Source organism: Nanorana parkeri, unplaced genomic scaffold (genome assembly GCF_000935625.1).
Source record: "Nanorana parkeri isolate BGI_ZX_2015 unplaced genomic scaffold, ASM93562v1 scaffold226, whole genome shotgun sequence".
Classification (NCBI taxonomy): Eukaryota; Metazoa; Chordata; class Amphibia; order Anura; family Dicroglossidae; genus Nanorana; species Nanorana parkeri.
In genome coordinates this window covers 706869-732094 of record NW_017306494.1, presented here as the reverse complement: position 1 = coordinate 732094, position 25226 = coordinate 706869, and the positions used below count along the sequence as shown (strand labels likewise).

The following is a 25226-nucleotide window of genomic DNA, read 5'->3' as shown; positions in this document are numbered from 1 at the left end:
TCTAAGCTGCCGAAAGCAGCCGAGTGAATAACTGACCCGAAGTGAAGGGAGCCAAACGCTATTCACTTCAGCGAGTACGGCTGACTTCAGCTCCCTTCGGTTCAGCCAAACAGCCTAAGCGTACAGCAGTTCAATCGCTGCTGTTCGCCCCTATTGTCATAGGGGCTGAACAGAAGGGAGTAAATAGTGGAATGCTGCCGTACAGCATGTGGCTTGGTAGAGGCCTCAGAGGTAGAGAGCAGAATTTAAAAAAATGTAAATAAAGGCAAACAAAAAAAACCCAGCGTAGTTTCCCCTCCCTGATTCAGGTATGTTAGGAGGGACCCCCTGAGTTAAAACATTTTTTAAAAGTGTGTGGTGTTTCCCTCAAAGGTCATACCAGGCCCTTTAGGTCTGATAGGAATTTTAAGGGGGAACCCCACCGCCAAGAAATGGAAAAAAGGGGAGTCCCCCCTTCAATTTATTAACCAGACCTTTAATCCGGGGACACTAGGCCTGGCAGGGCAGAAAAGGGGGGCGAGCGAGTGACCCCCTACCATACCAGGCCACATGCCCCCGGCATTGTGAAGGCGCTTTTCCAGGGGCCCCCCCTGGAAAAGCACCTTGTCCCCATGCTGACCTGGTGGTTGAGGGGGTCTGCCGGCCAGGGGGAATATTTGCATTGGGGTACCCCCTTTCATTAGGGGGCACCCAGATGCTGCCCCCCCTTGTGAATGAGTAAGGGGTACTTGTACCCCTACTCATTCACTAAAGGGTTAACAAAAATGTAAATGTAAAAAGAGACCAGACTTGTAGAAAAAATACTTTAATTGAACAAAAAACACAACCAAAGTTTTTGACTATTCCTTAAAAAGAAAAACCAAAACCAAAAAAAAATGATCCAACAAGGTAATCCAAGGCCAATCACGTGGTCCAGTGATGTCCAAAACAATGTCGACTCATCAAAATAAACGCCAACCCTACCACTCCCGTGACAAACTCCCGCCGCAAAATTAAATTTTGACAAGTGCTGGCTGAATAACAATAAATTGGCCCATTTGTTGTCATGCAATGACAGGCCACCCCGCAGGTCTTTTATTCAAAATGTTATTCTGCTGCGGGAGTTCATCGTGTGCAGTCGGGTTTTTTTTATTATTTCAGACCGTTCTTCCTGCCTCGGCTGTGTCTTCGGCTCAGCTGAGCCGAACGCATATGCTTCAGCTCGGCTGATCGCTTCAGCTGCTGTATGGGCTGTTGTGAATAGGCTCCCGCAGCCGAAGCGAGCCGAAGGATTAGCCGAAGGTTCAGCTATATCCTTCGGCTCTTTAGTGAAAAAAAACCCTAAAAGTTTTGCCTTTAATGGGAAATGTATAGTTTTGTAGTGTGTTTAAAGGAGAACTATGAGGCGAGTGCTTTTCACTCAGCCTCATAATCTAAGCCAACCTGTAGCAATGAAACTGTCACAGGTCGGCTCAGTAGATCGGAAAGTGAGTGAACACATACCGTCACTCGCTCACTTCTCGATCTATTTGTGCAGAGAGCCGTGACTGTCACTCACGGCTCCCTGCAGGGATTCCCCCCTCCCCCTGTCAGATCCTCCAGCGCTGACTGGTGGAATGGACAGGGAGGGGGCGGGTACAGCTGGCTCTGCCTCTAGATAGGCAGAGCCAGCTGTCACTCACGCAGCTGGGTGGATCCAGACAGCATTGTCGGGATCGGTTCCAACTGCGGCGTCTCAGTATACTGAGCTTTTGAGAACTATGGGGAAAAGCTCTGACCCCATAGTTCTCCTTTAAGATGTACAAGAAAGAAACCTTGTGTTTATGTATATCAGCAGCTGGTAAGCACTAAGGCTGCAGTAAAATACAGAGCTTCCTCTAATGGTCAATCTACAAATGTCTTTATTTAACCCACTGGCAAATATTGACAAACAAGCTTGTAAAACTGTGAAAGTCACATCCAAAATTAGTTTAACCACATTATGTTTGGCTGTTGTAACTAAATGGCTGGTTGGCGCATTTTCTGGGGTGAGTACATGTATTGTATGTCCTTTGCGCTCTTTGACTGGACACAAAAGATCACAGGCAAAAGGTACAGAGCCAATGGGAGTGGCTCTGTACCATGTGATGTGACCAATCACAGCAATCACCATGTAAACAGTGTAGCACTGTTTATATTGGAGAGCCCTCCCCTCTCACAGCAGAGGAAGGGGAGAATAGAGGATTTATTGACTTAATCTATTCATTAAATCCTCTGGCTACAAGTAAAAAAGGAGCAATCGATCGAGGATGCTGGTGGTGGTGGGGTTATAAAGGTTTACTGCCCATCAATGTTGTGAAGTGCCAGCAACAACCAATGATGGCATGGAGGTGGGGGAGAGAAAATGTGGGGGGGGGGGCGTTAAAGTGTTATGGGTTTATCCTTGACATTTAGCCATTGCACATGATGCAGTATCAATGCAATGCAATTTCATCCTCTTGGGAACCTTCTTCCACTAGTAACAAAAGACTTGACCTTGGCTTGATGACTTTTAACGGCTAAGCGAGCCTTCATTTATTTTTTAAGCCACCTCAATACCAGCATATTTCTTCATTTTCTAAACATTTTTTATCACTTTCCACTTTCCAAAAAGGGATAATGTTGGGAGCGCTGGCATTTTATTTGCGAACTTTTATACTAAAAAATAAGGGAACTTTAAAAAAAAAATTCTGTTTCCTATTTGTTTATATAGTAAAAAAAAACAAAAAACACAGTGATGATTAAATACCACAAAAATCAAGCTTTACCTGGCTCAAAAACAATGGTTTTACAATGGTAACATGCCAGTCCTGAAGCGATCAAAATGTTTCTAAAGCCAAAACCTTGTTTTTGTTTTGGATGGAGTGCGGAAGGGTTTGCAACCCTGTCTGGTCTTTATTGCTGTTGGGGTCCCTGTTGGGGAGGTTTACCCTCTCTATTTGTTCTACTAACTATTGCCAATAGGGCTGAAAGTGAGAGAAAATCCCAAATGTTTTGTTATCAAAGGAAACAGAAATAGAGAAGACATTTTCTAATGGGAGGACAAAAGGACAAGCGCACTACCAAGGGATACAAACTAGCTGGAGGAGGTGAAATGAACAAAGGATACAGTGTGCAAGCTCTTTAAAAAACACGGAGAGGAACCCTGTGGTAGCAAAATGGAGACAAAGTATGTATTGAGAGCGCTACTACCGGTTGTAAGCAGTTGTAAAAAACTCACATTTGAGATGTCATAGGGAACACTGGATGTAGTCAGGTGGAGCCCCTTGGAAGGTACAGCCAGGTAGAGCCCAGTGGTGTGGAAGGCTGAAATCCTATATGAACAATCGCTGTGGTGGGAGAACAGCTGTCTGCCGCAGAGACTCAGCTGGCCGGGCTGAGCCGTTGCGGCCAAGGACACTCTGTATCTGGATGCTGTATAACGAAACACTGTCAGCGGTCGTCTCTATGTTAAATGGATCAGGAGACAGGACGGTGATGCCGTTGAGAGCGTGCTCCGGCTGAAACAGTGAGGAGGTGGTGAAACAGTTGGAAGTAGTGTGTACGCGTGTGTAGATAGCTACGCGTTTCGAGGTGAAGCCTCTTTGTCAAGCTCGGGTGAAGAAGGAGAACCGAATTGCGGGAAACTCACCTCTAATGGAGGCACTTGTTGCAGTGACAACCGTCTAAATTAGCATTTCCCATCACTTTGTGATGTTCAATGTTTTGTCTGCAGGGCAGGAAGTTAGGAGAAATCCTCCAATTGGACACAGATGGCAAAAGAAAAAACCTTACAAGAGTTTTAACCATTTCCTTCTCTACCTAAAACTCAGAAAAAATTATTGTGGCTGAAACACATTAATAAGTTAAAATATGCACCCACTGAAAATAGACATTGCCTTTAAGGGGAACACCAACCTCACACCCCTTACGATATTATCAGGCTGTGTGCACTTTGTCTTTTTCTAATATTCACCTGCAATTATATATGCCATGATGCTTTGAAGATTGCAGATCTCTAGGTGCAAAATCATCTATTTAACAAAGGAGAAAGACTGGGCATGTTCACTGTTAGATGAAACTGCTCGCTTGCATTTTTTTGCATTAGGTGCATAGGGCTATTGTTAAACAAGATTTAAGAAATAAAGAAGTTAAAAGAGAGGTAAAGCCAAACCTTTTTTTTCGCTATCCCTATAAAATCAGCTACTCTGTGTTAAGAAAACTATATACAAACCTCAAGTGCACAGTTTTCTGCATAATACAAAAGAATTTGCATGAATTTCAATGTGACTAAATCCAACAATTTGCCGTGATAAGTGCTCTTAGTAATGAAAAGCTTAAATGTTCATAAACATCTTACTTTAATATATAAGTGAAGGGACATCCTTTTCAATAATCCACATTGTGTGAAAAATTCTTGAGTGCTTCTATCTGATTACCATGTGTGTAGCACTGCAAACACTCTGTACCCAGAGCCGCTCACCTTATTCCAAGACCTCAATAAAAAGGTCTGCAACGGTTCATCCCCTATGTTGACTCTTTTTAAATGAAAGCATACCATACGGGTTCCTTGTTTATTCCTTTAAGCTTGGTGCATGCAAGGTTCAATAGTTAGCAAGTACGTCAGCTTATTTTTTTTTCTGTGTGCATTATGTGGTGCATATTTGCATATATTTTTTTTCTATGGAAAGAAGGACATAAAAGCAACATTATTTAGATGTCAAACTAGCATTGCATGACATGACAACTAGAACTGCATTAATGCATTGAACATCAGTGTACAATCCACTAGATAGGGCCACTGGATGGATGTGAGCCAATGTTCACACATGCTGGCAGGCCTGTGATTGTACCCGTGGGGCTTATCCCTGCTCTTATTTATATTATTTAGTAAATCAGCCTCACCAGTTTAATCAATTTTATATTCTGCTACAGGATAAAAGCTCCATGGACCTTTTTTTAAAATCTTTAATATTGTATTTGCAAATATGGGACTAAAGGGGAAAAAGTTACATTGTCTGGAGTTCCCCTTTAATACGTGTATACACAGGTTGGGTTTGATTCACTAGCTGAGTTATAGTGTGCCATTTAAATGGCACTGGAGTCAGTAATACCATCCATATGCTGTCTTGTGGCATGCTGGCTTTGATTAGGCGTGTGACGAGATAGGATTCTTTGCGCTAAAGGTTATCAGCCTTGAATGATGTTTGTATAGTTTATGTTGCCGGCATATTACTGAGGAATTGCAAGATTCTGGAAATGGGATTCTTTGACAAAGTCATTTTATTCAGACAATTTTAGATGCTTATTAAATGATATATAAAGCTTCAGATCATGGTGATCCTAGTTGTGCCTATTTAGCGGGTAATTCGAAGGTCACTTATTGTATGGTGATACTGCAACTGATGGGTTTGTTCGGTGCATTAATAATTTCCATTCCTGCTTTTCTCTCATCTCCATCACCTGAATTTCTTTTGCTCAATACACAGCTATCAGACACTATATCAGAGGGGTGAGAAGTTCATGAAGTGAGCACAGGGGATGTGCGCAAAAGACCAATCCTGGGCCCATCACATGCTGGCTGTGCTTTGAAGTGTGAGGAATCAATCTTGTTATAGATTAACAGAGAAATCATTGTTAAACATGGAGTCAGCATTCTTAGATGGTCTTTGTGTCCCTTTCATTCTTCGCTGATCCAGAGATGAACAAAATTTGAAATGGTAGATTCAGAATGGTATTAAGTGTTTACTATGTATGGCTGTGATCAGGGTCATTGGAAGGGAAGAGTAGGCTGAAGAAAATAATAATGTTGACTTTATTCAGTAATAACACAATTACATTTGCAAGAAAGTTTTGTCAATATTTCAAAGCGGAACTTTAGGAATGACCTTTTATAGAAGCTTACACTAGTCCAGCGGGACTCAATGTATGTATCCATATCTGATACTCAGTGGGACACTGGGGATGCTGAAAATCATGGTAGTCATCCACACTACATACAGTAATAGACTTGATCTTCTGCCTACATCTCCAGCATCTTCCCCTCTGCACACTGAGCAAATGGATTGTTATATCATCTGCCCCTCCTTTCTACCTTGTCCAGTCAGAGAACACCTTGTATATATTGAAAAAAAATACAAGAAGTTTCCTGAATGGAGCTAGAGCTCAGTGCACAGAAGGAAAGCTGCTGGTGCCGCAGCTGGAAGAGACCAGCGTTGACTTTATGTAGTGGGGACAACTACAGTGGCTTAAAAAGTGATATGGATACTTTCATTGAGCCAAGCTGGACTAATGTAAGTTTCCATAAGAATTCCTTTAAAGCAGACTACCCCACCCCTTCACTGGAACCACCCAACCACCCCACATATGTTTTCCTTTTATAAATGTTTTGTATGCATGCCTTTTTCAGAGCTGTCTTAGGTTCAGTAACATCCTGGGTTTGGGTGAGCTCGGAGCCTGAGCTCATTCAAACGCAGAAGTTAAATGGGCCTTCTGTCCAATAAGCTGCAGGTAAGTGCGTTCCCTGCCCCCGCAGCTGACCATAAACAAAGGGGCAGGATGTTTGTGCTGACGTCATTTACCTTATATGGCCATATTAGGTAAATGTAATTTAACCAATATAACTATGTAGCCATTTAAGGTTAATGACATCACTGCACCCAGCCCCTTTTCTTACCTCAAGCTGTGGGCTGGGAATTCCCCACCTCCAGCTAATTGAGAGGCAGGAAAGGAGCTTTCATCTGTATTTGGGTTTGGACTGGGGAGGTTCAGACCGGGTTAAGTCTGAATCTGAGTTCATCCCTAGTCCTGGGGCCTCTTCATCTACTTCCTGTGGTGGAGGTTGGCAGTCCTCAATGATACAGACAGCGGTGCTCACAGAATGACTTGGATGCTGTTCTCTGCATTATTCTCATGCGAGTCCAGGGTGTCTTAATAATGGTGTGTGTCCTTGACACCTTGGGCTTACCAGAAGTGCGTTGAATGACGCTAGCCATCATTCAACCCAGAAAAGGAACCAGAGGAAGACACAGAGTACAGCAATGGAGGTTGGAGAGGATGATAACTTATTTGGATTTATTTTTAACAGGGTGGGAAGGAATTGCTATAAAAATAATTAGCGGAGTTGGGTTTTAAACTGACCATATACATTTGAAACTGATTGTACATTCTCAGTACTTTTACATTAACTAAATGTATGTAATGCCAGAGTATTTCTAAACAATCCATTTCATGGTAATATGGGCTTCTTTAAATTAATTCCCCGACTGTGTGTGACATCAGTAACTGTCCGTCATCCCTAGACGGACACACTCACCCAATGCAGAAGAGTAGTGAAAGAAGGCTATTGAGTCACATGACTGTTGATTTTTCCCCTTTATTTTTGAAATAGTGACGTATGAATGTTAATTAAATGATATTTGCTGTCTTACAATGAAAGTATGATGCTGTGCCTTCACATGTACCTTATAATCAATATGCTGCTGGAAATCTGTCAAAAATGCTGCAAAATCTAAGGGTGGCCATACACTGTGCAAATTTTGGATGGTTCTTGAAGAACCGGACGAAATTCGCACAGTGGGTGCTGCTGTTGGCACCCTTTTTCGGCCAGCATCCCTCGATCAGCTAAACAAAGGAGGCGGCCGGACAATCTTTATACCAACAGAGCAGGCAGCCAATGAGCTGCTGGCTGTGTTTGAGTGTTACACCTCCCTGTTCTGTCCTTTAAAGGGATCCTACCACTGCCAAATTCTCACCAGTGGCAAGACCGCAAGTGTGACATTAGTCTAAGAAAGAGCTAGAAGTCATGCAGCACAGAATGATGTGACAAGAGGTTGCAGTCATGTCCAGAAGCACGTGCATGAAGCTTACCATAAACCGCAAAGGATTCCATGAAACCTTATTGAATGGACTTATTAAGCATGAACTCCTTGCAAGTGTTCTCAGCTCCTCTCCCCTCCCAATATGCAACTACAAAGCTGAAGAGTGGGTCCCGTTCTTCCTGCTCCATTGTATCCTGTGGAGGGAGTAAGGCCGTGTTCATGGTTTTGGTGACATTTCAACAAATCTGGGAATCTTTAGGCAGATGGCATGCCATAAAGGGCCTGTATCAACCGGCTTTGGGCTGTGGCAATTGACTTGCTTTTACATCAGTTTGGGATCATTGAGTATTCATTAACAGGTGCATTTCACCTGCTTCTGACTTGCATTTACTTACTTTAAGCTGCTTTTTCTTCTTATAGATGTATGGGGAGAAGAGCAGTTCTGTCTGTTGATACAGCCAATTTGTTTCCTAGAAATCTGTGCAATACCAATTACTGCATGTGTCTGTTACATGCCATACAGGTTTATCTTGATGGCTCTATACTTCGCAGCTATGGCTTTTTTTGCTTTGTACATTTCTTGTCCTTACAAAATGTGAAAACTTTATGTGGCATGGAAATGAGACAATCATCTTTTGTGACCTGTTGTAATTTACTCCACTAATAACCTCAGTAACTCGATACTTTATCTTGTTTTACATATTTTTTTGTAAAGTGCAATTTTCTTATCAAGAATGTAAATTACATTTCCCTTCTCTCCCCTAATTACTTGTGCACTATTCATGCATAATTTAGTTTTTAAATAAATTATACGCAGAAGTCTGGATAATTGGAATGACCAACTGCTATGAATCAACTTTCCTTGTTTTTTTTTGCCTTCCTATTAGAAATCGAGTGTTTTTCTGAGATTTAATGAGATGAATTATTATGCTCACAGGGTACAGTACATCAATAGATCATTTTCATGACAGTCGGTGCTTACTTCCATCTTCTGAGCCAAACATGGAGGTTTTCGAGTAAACTTTGTACATACGCAATGATTATGCAGGATTTCTGGAGACTATAAATCTTTCAGAGATTTATAATATATCACATGTGATAAGTAAAATCGTTCTTCAAAGGATGTACGCCCAGTCTGGGAGGAGTATTTATCAAGGTTCACTTGCACGCTAAACCTTGCTGATTTGCATATTTACATGCTATTACTAAATAATACAATGGCTGAATTTTTATAAAAGAAAAAAATGTTTTTACAGGGTCACCTTTACCGTATACTTTAAAGTGGAACTAGCATCAGATATTTTTCGTGTTCAGTACATCTGGCTAAGTAATGCAGAACACTTCCAGGTATTTTTTACTTCTCATGGAGGTCACAGTACTCTTAACAATGCCCTTATTTGCTTTTCTCACCAGAAGCACAGAGCCATCTTTGTTCAGGCACCCTCCAGGGTTAGCACCTAGTTCAGGGGCAGGCAGCCTAAGCACTGCAGCTGTTGTGGAACTACAAATTCTACAATGCATTGCAAGATTCTGCTAGCCACAGGCATGACTCCCAGAGGCATGGTGGGATTTGTTTCAGCAAATCTGAAGTGCTGAAGTTGCCTACCCCTGATCTAGTTTAATGGATGAAATGCTGGCTCAAAATTGACACAGATGTCAATGTCATCCTAGTGCCTGTATAGTTATTGGTGTTCATAAATTCCTGATACAGATCGGCCCCTGTTGCAGCCTCTGAACTTGTGACTTCCTATAAAGTTGAGTATAGATATGTCCTGTTGCACTCCTTACCGATTCCAAATAATAAACCTGTAAGATCAGGCGGGTGCTTGAAGTGACCACGGGTGGCACCGTGAATGTCACATAAAGTCCAGAAATGTCACCAGTCATTCAAATACATACAAGTATGTGTCATTAAATGGATTTTTTTCCACGTTTAAATGGTGTGCTGGTGACATTTCTGGACTTTATGTTCCTATAAAGTTGATCACTGGGGGGGAAGGAGACTGTGTTAATGCTTCATCCTGCGTATAGCACACTGACTACATCATCTTAGCCTGGGCAAAGTTGTTGGCCTGGAGACCATGAACTGCTTTTTCATGATTAAAGTCGGAGCGTTTTAATATTGATACTGTTTCTGTATATTATGACATGCTACTAAAATTATGCAGACTTGTAGAGTTACTTAAAGCGGACCGTTACACATATCTTTAAAATAACAACAAACACACCTTTAGAAATGTTTAGTAATGACAATCTACAAACACATACTTCTATATAATTGCCGGCTTTGTATTCTTTGCATTCCTTATTTCTCTTTTCTTCCCCAGTCTTCTGACAGTTGCCATGTTTACTAAGGGCAGATTACTAGATCTCATTTTACTTCCTTGATTTCTGGCACATGTGACTAAACATGTGACTAGGACATGTGACCCTGCACCATCTTGGGAGAGGAAAATGCCTTTCCCTGAGATCTCGTGAGATTACAGATGAGATTTCCCAGCACTGCTCTGCTGATGACAAGGAAATCCCAGTGTGCATTGCTTTGGAAAACTGAAGTGATTTTGCCCTTTCAAAGTGGGAGGTGAATGCTCTGCAAGTGTAAATATTTGAAAATCACAGCATATTACACCTGACATTTCTATTATATTAATAATCATCATACATAGAGGGATGCTTTGGTAGAATTTGATTTTTGAGTGTAAAAGTCCGCTTTAAAAGTTCACTCTGTTGTTGTATATAGATGTTTTTTTTTCACTAGACCATCTAAGTGTATATTGCTACGTTGGAGGTTTATGCAGGTGCTTAAAGGTAAACTGCAAGGGCACTTATAGATTAAATTAAATGAATGCTAAATATAACCCAATATAAAACTTTCTCTTTTTTATTTTTTAAAAATAACCCAATATAAAACTTTCTCATACAAAGCACTGTAACCAATGCAACCCATTAACAAATGTTATCTCATTTTTGTAACTGCTCTTGTAAAGTAGAATTCTGATTGGCTGCTCTGGGTTAAAGCACATCTTTGCACTTTGCTCTGCCTTATTAAATGAAGCCATTTTTTTTTCTTTAAAGTTCATATTTCTAGGTCTCCATTTGCCAAATTACTGGGCCGACTTTTATTTGCTTAGCTACAATTTTTCTTCTGCGTTGTAATGTAATTTTCTTCTGCATTGCTTTATGCAAAGTTTCCTCATCTTCCAATTTTTGCAGAAATACATTTCAAGATGTCATATTTAATAAAAGTATTTTTTTTTTTTTACTCTGGGTCAATATAAATGAGTTTTCTTAAGCCACCATGATTACGGTCTGTATTATATTACATAAGACCTTTTCTAGACAATTCATTAGACTTTGAAGTGGGTGTTCAAGTTTAATTAACTGCCACTTTGGTAAAGGTGCTGTACGTTTTCTATTGGCAGTGAAGTAATTATTAGCACAAGATAAGAGCGGAGAAGCTGAGGACCCTGAAAAGAAATCAAAATGTAAATTCAGCTCGTGGAAGATGGAAACGGAATATAAGTAATTGAGGTTTTCTAAAGGAAAAATCCATTCACTCCTACAGTGTATATTTTATTTATTATTTTGTTTCAGCTTCAGGCTATATATTCACAGTTAAGTGGATTTTATACGTCTATTAAAATGGACCTAGATCGGATGCGGTATCAAAAATTTGTCTTACTTTCTACTTGGCTTTTTTTTTTAAAGAAATTAACTTTATAAATACCATCTTTTCCCACAGGCAGAGTGCCTGGGATTAATTTTCTTCTTACACTGCTAGAAAGTCTTCAGAATTTCACATTTTTACATTATCTGTCCATAAAGGAAAACTTATCTTTCGCAAAAAAAAAAGTGTATTATTGCTACATAAGCCATTTTGGATATCAGTCTTATTACCTTCTCATTTACATCTACCACCGCCATGATCTTAACCTTCACTTCCTTACAATATGGGAACCTCAGGGCATTCTGTACACCACATATGTATAGAAATGTAATTTCCTGCTTGTGCGAGTGGCTCTGCTTTTCCCAGTGAGCTACAAGTCAAATTTAAAGCATCATAAAAAAATAAAATAAAAATTGCAACCATGCAAGCCTATTTATACCTAGCATATAAGGTGCTCATAGAATAGGCAGTTCACAGAACAGTACAAGTCTTAACTGCTTTAACAATTTGCATTAAATACAGACTTTTTTGTTGCGTACATTTGTAAATATATGTGAAAGTGACACTGCCATGACAAGGTCCCTCCGTAAAGTGTGGTCCCTAATGCCTGTGTTACAGAGCTGCTATCATGGGACATATATAGCAATGATTACATTGCAGACAGGTATGCCTTCGAGGTATCCCCTTTCCTTTTAAATGAGCAGACATATCGAAGCTCGAATGGCAGCTGAAGACCTTTGGTGTTAATCTTCAGAAATACAAACAAATAAAAAAAATGGCAACCACCCAGGTCAGATTATACCTAACATACCTTCAATGTATGTGGGTAGGGTTTGATAATAGTGAGGTCTGACTAACCCCAAACTATGTGGAAGGAATAGGAAAGTCCTACCAAACAAAATTCCCATTTTCCTCAGAATGTGAGACAGTCAGATTTAAATCTCAGGTCTGTAGTTGGCAGCCAGAGAAGGTGACACATTGTGATAAGCCACAAACCAACATGAAGCACTGTTGACAGAAAACAGGTCAAGATGAAAGCTGAGATATCATAAACCTCCATTAGCAGGGTCTTCAAAAGAATCCTTAGTAGGTCCTGTCATAAAATGTCTGCTGTGAAGGAGTCACCTTCATAAAAAATGGTTACAAGAATGTATAAGCAGACATCATGTAGACACCAAACACAGTTGATAAGACACAGTACACTTTCTAAGAAAGACATACATAAGATCCATATGCTATTTGGTGTCTACCAAATCATGATTTCTTTCTGTTCAATTATATGTTGGTTGTCAGATTTTAAAATCACGTCACATGGTAATATAGATGTATTTAGAATAGTGGCATTAATGGTTTGTCCTCTGAGAATAATGAAACACTCCAGCACACCTATCAAACCCTTCAAACCTTTGATTGGTTGGGGCTTGGATCTGTGACTCCCTCTTAAAGGGTAAACAAAAAGCTGCTGCGGTTGGCAGCTGGAGCTCTCATTTAAAATCAAAATTACCAGATACTGAGAGACACGTTCCTGAATGCCAGTGACTCTGCTATATTAGATTGTACTTACTCTACAAAAATTGGTCTGTACACAGAACCGAAGACCAGACAAACTTTACTTAGGTATTTTTAAATTTTTATCCCATTTATTTTTTCTCCTGCTTTGCTTTGTATGCTTTGTAATATATTTTTTCTGTAAATATTTTCTTGCAGCGTTTTTCTTATGTTTCATTGAAACCATATGTAAAAATGATTAAGTTGAATGTCTGAATGTTCTCATTAGAAATTTAAAACAACTTTTTGCTTCTTTGAAGAAGCTACCATATCTTAAACTCTGTTACATTCCCTGTCTGGGTGTATCAGTGAGCGTTAAACTTCTTTTAAAAAGTCAAGAATTACAGCAACAGGTGCAATGACGATGCGTGTTTCTGTTAAACATGTGGTGGCAGCTAATGTATCTGTATGTGTTAAAGGTTAGCTACATAGTTAAAGTAGTTTTAACTACTTCAGGACCTCTGTACGTATACTGTATATACGCCATGGACCTAAAGTAGTTGTACCAAGTTGCAGCAGCAGCCATAATCTTGGTACTGTTTTTCTCAGCAGGCGATTCTCTTCTCGTTCAGGTGATCTGGGCATCTGTACAGCAAGCTTTATAGTTGGATCCCCCCTCCGCACCGTGATTTGGGGGGTTTCCTGGTCCTCTGGGGGAGCCAAGGCAATGGCAATTAGTGTCAAGGTGGAGAGCATGAGCAGACCAGGGAACATCCATTCCCTAATCTGCTCTGTTAGCAGTGACTCAGGAAGCGCTCTGCTCACAGCGTTTGCTGAGACACAACTGTCAGAGACCAGTTGAAATACCAGTTAGACAGGGGATCGGGCACAATGCTGTGTTTGATCTCCTGCATTGGAGAATTTTAACGCTTGGCATGTTTGGTATCTGTGTACTTGATGTAACCCCATCGTTTATATTTTACCAAAAAAAGGTTATTACATTGTGTTTGTGTGCACTAAAATTAATTTAAGTGGTTTTTTTTTGTAAAAATATGGATTTGAGAAAATATATACATGTTTGGGGTTTTAAAGTAATGTTCTATCCAAAAGTGCACATTGTTGTAAGTGTGTACAGAAATTACAAATTTGCTCCGGTACTAAGGTGGTTAAAGAACTCCAGGGAAAATTTGTATTAAACCTTCCAGTGGGGCTACCCCCGCGCTGCAAGGTTTAACTGCTCGTTTGTGTCTGGGTGCTAAAAAAAACATTTAAACTTAAACTGTCAAGCTTTTTTTCACTAATGAATCCAGATCAAATAAATATACATTGCCCAGCAAAGTACTTTTTTTTAACCAAACAGTCATAATGTTTCTGAACAGCTGACTTCAACTCACTCAGCTCTGCTTTGCTGAACTTCCTGCCCAGTAGAAGACGACAAGGGAGAGCACAGTCTCCAGCAACTGTCAATCTACTAGCTTGGAGAAAGGAGGAGGGAGGAGCAGGAAGGAGGGGGTGGATGTGCTTGTGTGTCTGTGTAGACACACAGCTTACTAGCACACACAAGGATGGCTCCATAGATTCCTGCAAGTGAAAGAAGCCACCCTAAAACAGGATATATGGGTCAGTGCTCAGGGGACCAGCTGATTCTGCAGGAAATTAAAACTTTTAAACATCAGGGAGCAGCATCCATTGTAAGTGATTTGATTAGCTTTTGAAGTGCCTTAAAAACCTTTTGACTTTACTATCACTTTAACCTGCCAATGATGATCACTCTCAGTCTGGTGGTGCTTGGATTGTTGTTCCAGACAAAAAATATTATAATAATATCATCAAAACTTTATATTAAAAACTAGGGATGTTCAGATACCAGTTCAGATACCATTGCCGATACTTGGCATTTTCATGAGAACTACCAGGGTTGCAGCGCTCCACCACTGTCCTGAAATCATTAGTCTGTATTGTTTTAGAAAAACTGTCACTTGACAATAAACAAAAATGTATCAGTACTTGTATCTGTGAGTACTTGGATAAGTATAAGTACTTGTACTTGAAAAAATTGTATTGGTGCATCACTTATATATATTTATAAAAAAACAAATTATACATTAAAACAGAGATGTACAAATCCCAGGAGCTCCGTGTGCTTCCTAAAAATGACAGCTACACTTGGTATCTGAACATCCCTTTTAAAAACAGTGCATCATGTACAAATCTGAGAAGTACTCTCACCTAACCGCCTTATTCAATTTGTTATTCGTTATAGTCAACAGTCTACATACAAACAGTATGCACAATGATGTGACATAGAAAGCCGGATAGGCCCAAAGGCTAGAGCAGAAACACGTGTTTGTTACGTGTATATGTCCCAATATACGATCATTTGCTTCTTCAGGAGGTTCTCGGTAAAGTTGAAAAAAATTTACATAAAAGGCTGTTGGTATGAAGACAGATAATCAGCATATACTTTTTTATTAACCGTATACCATAAGTAATAGATAAGGAATAAATACCTCCTCAAATGATACATGTTGCTAAACCTCCTATGTTAGACCACTTATGGCGGCAAATACCTCTTCTCCGGTGGACATGGGAGAGGGAAGGAGAAAAAGCTAGGCCAGCCCCACAGCAAAAATCAGTTACGGGCATCTGCACTGCCTGTACTTGGTAAAGTGACACGCAGGGCTGGATTTGCATTAGGCACAGTAGGCCTGTTCCTATAGGCATATAGGCAAACGGGCAGCTTTTCCCTGTAGAGCTATCAATCATACATTTTTTTCCCTGCTATCAGTGTGAAAAAGACAGCTAGGAAAATATAGCCCCAGTCTATGTCATCTTTGCTGTAACTGTGATAAAGAATGCAGAAAGTTCTTACACATTCTCTGCATTTTACATTCACAGATATGTATGTCTTATGGCAATGAATTGTGATAAACAGTACAGTAGATCATGGATCAAATGTTCGCTATAGGTTATCTAAGGAATTAATTACTAATGGTAACAAATGAAAATGTTCTACTTTATGTAAAACAAGGGCTAACTCTTTTTATTCTACCTAGGTGCAAGCCTTCTAGATGATGCAAGCCGGTACTTCTGGTTCCATCACTCAGAAGGGGACACCATGACAGTCCAGAACCCAATCTGGATGAACCACTGTGCTGCTGTGTGGACTGTAGTTGCCTACGTGGTGGCTGACTTGGAAGAGATGTTGCCAAGGTAATGAGAAGACGAGGGGTAACCACACACTGCACAATGTGAAGGCGCTCATTTGTCTGGCGCCTCATCTGCATTCTGTGCACACACGATTTATGCCAACTTCTTTCCTTATTTTCATTTATCAAATTTTACTGTTCTTCTTTATTTCACTCCATTTTGGATATCATATCATTTTGTGCATATATTTCTTTTGTTTGTGCTTCTATTTTATTGTCCAATTTGATTGCATTTATCTAAGAGCTTGTATTTGTATAAAGTCTACTTCTGTCTGATTACATGAAATAAAGACGCGGATCCACGGCTTACTGTAATTCAGTTTATTGCTGTTTTTTATGCCAGCCCTTCCTGTGAACTTGCAGCAGATCATCATTTTATGCAGGCAGTTTTACATCTCTTTCCTGCCTTTGTGTTGTTGCTGCTATTTTATCATTATGATTGTATGTGACAAGATAGGGCAGGTCAAGTATCATTGCAGTGGCGGCTGCCTATTTTACTCCAGAGACCTAATGTATATACAGTAGGACCCAGCCAGTGGGGAAATGATACTGCAGGGATTATGTGGAATCTCTGAATACCTGTTACATAGAATAGTGAGAAAACAAACAGGGTACCCGGCACAAATTCTTAAGAGAATGGGTTCAAATAATTATTTAGTTAGAGGAAGTAAGTATGATAACATTTAAAGAATAACTCCTGGCAAAAATGCGGCAATTAAATGAAAGCAATGGATGTTTAAAGGGGTCGAAATTGTTGTTTCTGAACACAAAAAAATAATATTCCATGCCGGTCTAGAAAGGGAGCCTGTAAATTGAGTTTAGTATGTGTCAAGACCCCATCTAATAATTAAATGCAGTTAATGGCTGGACTCATCAGTAATCCCCTCCCCCATACTGACATCCACAAATGGGGCATCAACCTCTAGCAAATTTCACTGCAGCTGCAGCTTTCTAAAAGAAAAATAAAGAGCAAGTTTACAAAACCAGACATAGATACTGTTTTACTTTCAACTATTTGTTTTTATTATTTTCAGGATGAGGTAGAACAACGGTATTGCCCACGCAGGGACAGTGGATGTTTACTGACCTTTTTTTTATCTTGACTGTGGTTGTCCGGTCAACTACGGTCAACCTAAAAGGAAAAAAGTATTGGTTAAAGTGGAACTAAACTAACTCACCCTTCCTCTCCTCCCTCGCCAGAACTGACATCTTCAGGCTTCTGCGGGGAGGTGCAGTATTTGGACGTCCTCTGTCTTTTATGTTTTGAGGGAATGGGTGGATGCCATCCATAGAATGAGCCTAGAGGGGTGGGAGTGTACATTAGGCTGGCCATTATTCATTATGAATAATCTTGCAGAAGTTGCCCACACTTCCTAAGCAGGAGGATACATTAAACTGTGTCAAGCCCCTTACAGGTTGCAACTGGCAAAATGCTTTCTGATATACAATGTGCTGCCCTATACCAAAATATTGGTAGCACACAGGCTGTCTTATCACGGACACTATTTTATTGAACGTGCAGTTTTTGAATGGTGGTATATACATGTAATGAATGCTTTTAAAAAAAGAACTAATGTACAGCTCGCATAGCACCACTGTTAGTCCACTAATGTATATTAAGCATATATTTTCCTAGGAATCCATAGCAGTTCATGGAATGCAATCTGACAGATCTTCAGATTTGACTTTTATTACACAGGGCCTCTACGTCCACAGACAATGTACTTACCACCTCTGCACTCTGGCAGGCAAGGACTGAAGTTTTACCTGTCACCATATCTCACAATTCTTGGATCTGTAAAAATTATAAGGTCTTGAAGCTCCACAAGCTTCCTGTAAGGCCCTGGTTTCTTTTTTCCTCATATGTCATGATAGGTGTAGTAAGCCCCGTGCCACCGTATACATCGGGAACAGTTACAGAAACGGATGTTTTTACCCACCAAAATGATAAATACTGAATAATACACTTACCCTTTTCAGCCTCACTACATTGTTACACATACAGGAATGGGTAGAAGAAGACAAAAGAATGTAACTACAGCATTTTCTGTTGGCGGACCAACTAAGGACCAACCAAGAATTCAAAAAGGCCACCCCTCGACAGTCTTAAAATTAGTTGGTAAGAAGGTCCTCTTTTTGGTGCTACGTCTGCTTTAAAAGCCTTAAATCTGATACCTACTTTGCCAGTTGTACCCTAGCACTGCAAGGTCACGGTGCTAGCCACTAATGTGAGTTTCCTACTGGTGGCACAGAAGTGAGGGAATATTTTTTAATAGGGGGCATGCAGAAATAAAAATCCAACAGGGTTTTAGCCATCTCATAGTCTACTAAATAAAAGGCATTTTTATTTCTCTCAGTGTTGTTGAATTCCACTCACTTCCTGTCTAGTAAACTGATGTCAGCAGGACAAGAAGTGATGGGAGCCAGTGCTGATATTTGGTATTTTCACGAGAACTACCAGGGTTGCAGCCGTGACCTAGCTCTGGCAATCCACCACTGTCCTGAAATCATTAGTCTGTATTGTTTTAGAAAAACTGTCACATGACACTAAACAAAAATGTATCAGTACTTGTATCTGTGAGTAATTGGATAAGTATTTGTAGTTGAAAAAATGGTATTGGTGCATCCCTAATATATATGTATAAAAAAAAAATCCATTAAAACAGGAATGCACAAATTCCAGGGACCCCATACGCTCCTTTAAAATGACAGCTGCTGCCTAACTTTTGACATTTTCTCTAGTCTAGTGCTGGAGCTGGAAAAGTATCTGTACATGTACTTGTACCGAGTACGGTACTTGCTATCTGAACATCCCTAGTTCTAACCGTTCTCCACTATATCCAGAACTAGGAAGAAGTGTGTTGACTAGATATACACTTTAAGCAAACACAACTATCTGCCTCCAGTCTGTGATTAGATAGTGAAAGAGTGAGAACAGATTGATCAGTTCATCTCTCTGCTCTCTTTTTCTGTCAGCATGTAAATGCAGGATACATGATTGGTTTCTAGTACTGCCCCTCCCTCTTCCAGTCAGAGTACAGCTGTACAGTGGATTTACAAGAGGCTGAACCAGGCCAAATTCAGGTAATTATAACAAACTTTATTTATGTTTGCTTGAAATTTAGCTTTAAAGACTTTGCAGTGGCAGTAGAGTGACTTCATACTTGTATACGGTCAGTCAATAAGAGGTTGCTGAAGCTTGTAGCATTTTTAGAAGCAGGTCACCAATGGCAGTATAAATTATTTTCTCATGATCAGTTTTATTTAAGGTAATATTATGTATTATGCATGCCTAGAGCCCTGCTTATAGACACCCAGGGTTTCCATCAAGTAACAATGACACGCATTAGTCCTGAATGTGAATATATCTTTCGGAGTGTAAAGGAACCATGGGTCTTTTCTAAGTGGAAAGTGGTGACACATAGCTAATGGCGGTAATATCTATGTGACACATAGAACGAAACGGGATAATGAATGAAATCAGAAATGTTGCTTTGGGCTTTAATACCGGCAGCTGAGTTTAAATCATGCTTTATGGAATGTGCAGATTTGATTGGAACATATTCTAAATGTCTTATATAAACATTTCTATTTTCTTATTCTTCAAAAATCTGTTTCAAGTTTTATTCAGTCATTTTCCAGTAAATATAATGGTCCACACAGACACTAGTCTTGCACCAACCACTAAAGATCTTTCTCATATACAGGCATGCATATTTTCATCAGTGTGGTGTCATAATCCATTCTATAAACAGTATTCATGAACTGTCTCATTATGCATGTAAAGCATTCAGACCCATTAGCATGTTAGCATGCATCAGACCCATTGGCATATATTTCTGTATGTGGCCCCTCTTGGGGATAGTATTGTCACTTCCTCACCTAATAAACTCCCTAAGGCCTCATTCACATAGCTAAGTGTCGGCCCTTATAGATCCGTGCGGCGTGCACCGCCAGATCGGGTCATTCCCGGGAAGGACAGGTGCTGCGTGCGATTGTGCGCAGCAGCCTGTTCTTCTCTATGGGAGTACGCAGCCATATGCCACCGTACACTCACCCGAACTGCACATCTGTAAAGGTGCAGGTGCCAGTGCTCGGACGTACCAAGGATCCATCCTGTCTGCGTACGAGTACGGACAACCGCACGGATGTACAGCTCGGGTAAACGTACGTCCGCGTACTCCCATAAAGAGGAACAGGCTGCTGCGTACAATCACATGCAGCACCTGTCCTCCCTGGGAACGACCCGATACGGCCGTGCGTGTCGCACGGATCTGTACGGGCCGACACTTAGCAATGTGAATGAGGTCCTGAATTTCCTCATTCTAGCCAAAAAAATAAAAAACGTTTTGGCTGGAGTTTCACTTTAATTATGTCATATGTCTAATATCTGCTAGAATTTTCTTCTCTAGTAAGCAGCATTGGATGGAAGATATTAGTGACACAGAACTGCATGCAGCATTTTTTTTTAATATAAAGAAATATCGGATAACATTCTACTGGTCATAATGATCTATTCCTTGCTGTTATAAATACAATTCTGATATTGGATATGATTCATCGCTTGTTTCTTGCACATTCCCTCTCAGTGCTGGATTTATTTGCGTATTGGTAAACAAATCATAGCGCTGTCACTAAATCTTTCTGCTGCCAGGCTGCTCATTGTACTGACCCTTGTCCTGTACCACATATTATACAACCTATTTGCCTTCAGGAATACTGTACCACGGCAGACTCGTTTTTTTAATGGGAAAACACATATATTTTATATACCTATATGGCAAAAGTGCTTATATTTTTTTTATAGGTTCCTGTTTAGCTAAGCTGCATTATTTGCTACACTTAGGTTAATTTTCCACTGTCCAATAATCACATTGGAGTTACTTTCTTTTTAATTTTAAGTTGAACTCCAGGTATAAATATGTATTTATACTTATTGGTCCAGCTTGGCCCAATGTAATTGTAGTGACCCTGCCTTCTGAGCCTCAACATGTTCTATGTGCTGGGGGCTCTTGGGCCTAATTAATGACTGGAGTTTATACTTTATGGAGGCTGGACTGGAGTGACTGAGAGGAGCTGCCATCTGTGCATTGTGAGAAAGATTCATCGTCCCCAGATCCAGTACCATACACAGAAGAACAGAAGCCAGTTGGAGCACTACATGGACTGTGACTGCTCTTACAGGGTCACAGATTTTACTGGCTGTTCTTTGGTTCAAGAATCTATATTTGGGTTGCTCTCAAGGGACCTGATGCTCTTTCTGTTACTAGTTCTGAAGATACTTTTGTGCTTTTGTTCTTTTGTGCTTTCCGGTGTCCTGCATCCCTATGCCCTCTTTCCTGAGTTTTCTACCATTGAGCTATAAATAGTAGAAAAGACCATATAGACTCGAGCCTGTTCATAACAAGAAGTGTCTATGTTGCTGGAGCTGAAAACGAGACCGCTCACTACAAACAGGTAGGAGAACTCGAAATTACCAGCAGTTCCTTTGGGGGTCATCGCTATGTAAGAATACATATTTTATATCTGGTAGGGCCACTGGGATCATGTAACACACAGTAGTATCCAGCACCACTACAGTGCTTTAGAGCAATCTTCCGGGTCCTGTATGGTGCAATTTCCGTTTCACTTCAGCTGTAAAAAACACAGGGGTCGCTCGCTCCACCCACCAGTATGCCTAGTATTTCTATCAATATGTACTAGATATAATGACGTATGAGCACCACTCAAAGTAATATAGTCATCTCATATGTAGCTGGAGTGTCGGATAACCTCAGAAGGGTTTTTAACAAACATTGCATCCCTGTGTCCTTCAAGCCCAACAATAAACTGAGACAAAAGCTTGCACATCCAAAAGACTCAACACCCAAACACAAATGAACTAATGCGGCAATTGCAGTGCGGTGTAGTGAGAAATGCAAAGACCTGTACATTGGGGAGACAACTCAACCTCTCAATAAACAAATGGCCCAACATGGGGGGCAAATTTTTACACCTTAAGGAAAAGAGACATTCGAGGACAGAAAAGTGCACATTTTGGACACAGATGACTTCATGTTCACAAACGTCAAACATCTACGTCAAACTTGACCAACCATCTTTGAATAGGCGTGAAGGCCTTCAATACCATCTGTCTGCCACATATAATGCCATTATAACTTCTCTATCCTGGTGTTTTGACAACAATTCAACAACACATATACAGACTTCCTGACAAGGATTGTGTAACTGGAACAGAGCGGTTCCACATCTTTCACGCCTCCCATCCTGTACCTAGACAATTAAAATCTGCCCACACTTTTCACACCACCCATCCTGTACCTAGACAATCAAAATCAGCCTTTCCATGTTTGGATTAAGGTGTTTGTGCTACCTGTGTGGGGGTATCTTCCTGACACTCATCAGAACAGAAGGCGTGGCGTGGATAAAGTATGAAATGTTTTCATTTCAACATTACACAACAAGTCCAGTTTAATATGACTGGCTACTACTAGCTATACCATGACCTGGATAAATAAGAACCTTCACAGACATATACTTTAATCTCTTTCATCCCATGGTCGGTGATGTATTTAATTTCAATTTTTCTTTACTTGTATATGGGTCATGGTTGCAGTATAGATTTCACTTACATTGAATTGGTACTCTTCCTCAAGCTTCCTATTCCTTATACATTTTTACATCTGTACTTGTCCCTTTTGGGAAATTTAAGAAAAAGGGCAATCTACAAAAAAGTGACAAAAGGTTTTAAAAGGCAGTGTTGCAAAAGAAAAACATTTAATTGGTAGTCATACATGTCAATAATGGAATCTAGGGATAAGGAGAGCCATGTCGGCAAAATACGTTGTAGATTTCACCTGGAAAATGCCAATTTTGGTAAAATTTGCTTGAAAATTGAAGTGACTGTGTGGATATTTTTTAGGTGTGTTCGGCGTATTTATGTTTTTCATTTAGTGTTCTTTGTGTTTTTAATTACTGTTTTTTTTTTACTCTGTGCTTTCTCATTCTCTGTAAAAAAAAAAAGTAACACAATGAGGCTAAAATGAAGCTGTTTTACGTACAAAAAAGATCCAGAATATTAAGGCCCTGTTCACACGGTAACATGTGTTGCATGCGTTGGTGCGATGTGTTGGCAACCCCATGCACCTTCTTAGTGCATATGCGGAGAACCTTCTCAACTAACGTCTTGGGCTGCCTTCACACAATGCAAGTCAACAATGCAAGTCATGTGTTATTGCAGCCAAACAGCTTCTGTAATCCTCTAGAGCCATTTTTAACCAATTGCACCCTTAAAAAACACATTCATTTCACCTTCCGCATTGAATACATTTTGCCTAATAGGCAATAGCCATTTAATGGTAGAGAGTGGGCATATTGTGACACATTTTATCACATCTTCCAGAATCATTTTTCTTTGTGGCTCTTGGCATTAACAGTAACATGACATCTAAGTGCTGAAAAGTCTATGCTAAAGTGTTGGTGCTGGAAGAATTCCCTCTGCCCAGTGTTGTGATTAAAAGTCAGGGGAACAGGGAACAGGTTGCTATATAATGTCCAGCAGTTGTCAATGTCTGAATGGTGAAGTATCTCCAATCAGGGCCATTAGCCCGACATTTATTTTTTCAACTTGCCCGGAGGGCAAATTACGTTGTATCCTCGAATCCATTCCATTTTACATTTGCCTAACTGTTTTGCATGAGTAGAATATTGTACAATTGATTAAATAAATTAAAATCTTGACAATAAAAACCAGAATAATACACAAATAATAAACATTGATTTATTGGTATTAAAATTGCTCCCTTCCCATAGTTCCCATTTTTCTCTTTAACATGATATACAGGTGAAACTCGAATAATTAGAATATCGTGCAAAAGTAATTGCAGTAATTGCTGCAAAAGGGGCCCAAACCAAGTACTGAGTACATATGCATGCTTGTACTTTTCAGAGGTCCGATATTGTTCTATGTACAATCCTTGTTTTATTGATTGCATGTAATAATCTACTTTTTTGAGGTTGTGGATTTGGGGTTCTTGGGGTTTTCATGAGCTGTAAGCCATAATCATCACAATTATGACAAATCACGGCTTGAATTATCTTGCTTTGCATGTAATGAGTCTCTCTCATATATTAGTTTCACCTTTTAAGTTGCATTAGTGAAATAAATGAACTTTGCACGATATTCTAATTATTTGAGTTTCAGATTGTATAATGAAGGGTTTTCCTCATACATGAACAGATTATGCGTGGGGATGTTGGATACAGGCAAGAAAAGTCTTCCTCTGGTCTTCTATGGTTGAGTTGACTGCCAATGATGCAGCTGGTTACAAGATAAGAATTTAGTTGAATTCTAAAAGTCCCTGAAGGCAACAAGCCAAGCAAATATCCTGAGGTTTTCTTGGAACCATGGTTGAGAATTTATAAAAAAAACAAAAACGTGTGGTACAAACAGGAATTTTATCATTAGTGAACGTAATGCTACATCAAGAAAATAAGCACATGCGTAAAAAAGGCATATTTCTAGGCCTATATCATCTATAAATAGCTAAGCTGAGAATAGGCAATGTCTTTTCTGTACATTTTCCATTCTACTGTCATACTGACATACTTTACAGGCAAATAAAAGCTGTAGTAGCGACAGTGCTTCATCACTCAGCATTCTACATGCTGTTGTAAAATACTCATCTTTCCTTGTCAAAGTGGTGATCTTGGCTTCATCAGCCAGGTGACCAGTCTTATGGCCTTCATCAGCCAGGTGACCGATCTCATTGCCTTCATCAGCCAGGTGACCGATCTCATGGCCTTCATCAGCCAGGTGACCAATCTCAGGACCTTCATCAGCCAGGTGACCAATATCATGGCCTTCATCAGCCAGGTGGCCAATCTCATTGGCTTCATCAGCTAGGTGACCAGTATCCTGGCCTTTATACATGTGTACCTATTTGCACATTTACAGGCATGTTCATGCATATATAAGTTTAGAAAGTTGCTACTAACCTTGTGTACTTGAAGAAGACCACTGTGTTAAAATGTACAGTATTCAATAATAAAGGATAGCCCCATATA

General features: G+C 40.0%; 1 protein-coding gene across 2 annotated transcripts in view; it reads left to right on the top strand.

Annotated features, from left to right (window-relative positions):
* The window catches only part of CPQ (carboxypeptidase Q), a 294636-nt gene extending 278388 nt beyond the window's left edge, over window positions 1–16248 (top strand). For both annotated transcript variants that reach the window (XM_018556153.1, XM_018556154.1), the window contains exon 7: window positions 16008–16248. In XM_018556153.1, coding sequence (XP_018411655.1) covers window positions 16008–16168 — 161 coding nt within the window. In that variant the 3' untranslated portion in view covers window positions 16169–16248. The remainder of the gene's footprint in view (window positions 1–16007) is intronic.
* Window positions 16249–25226: the final 8978 nt, after the last annotated feature.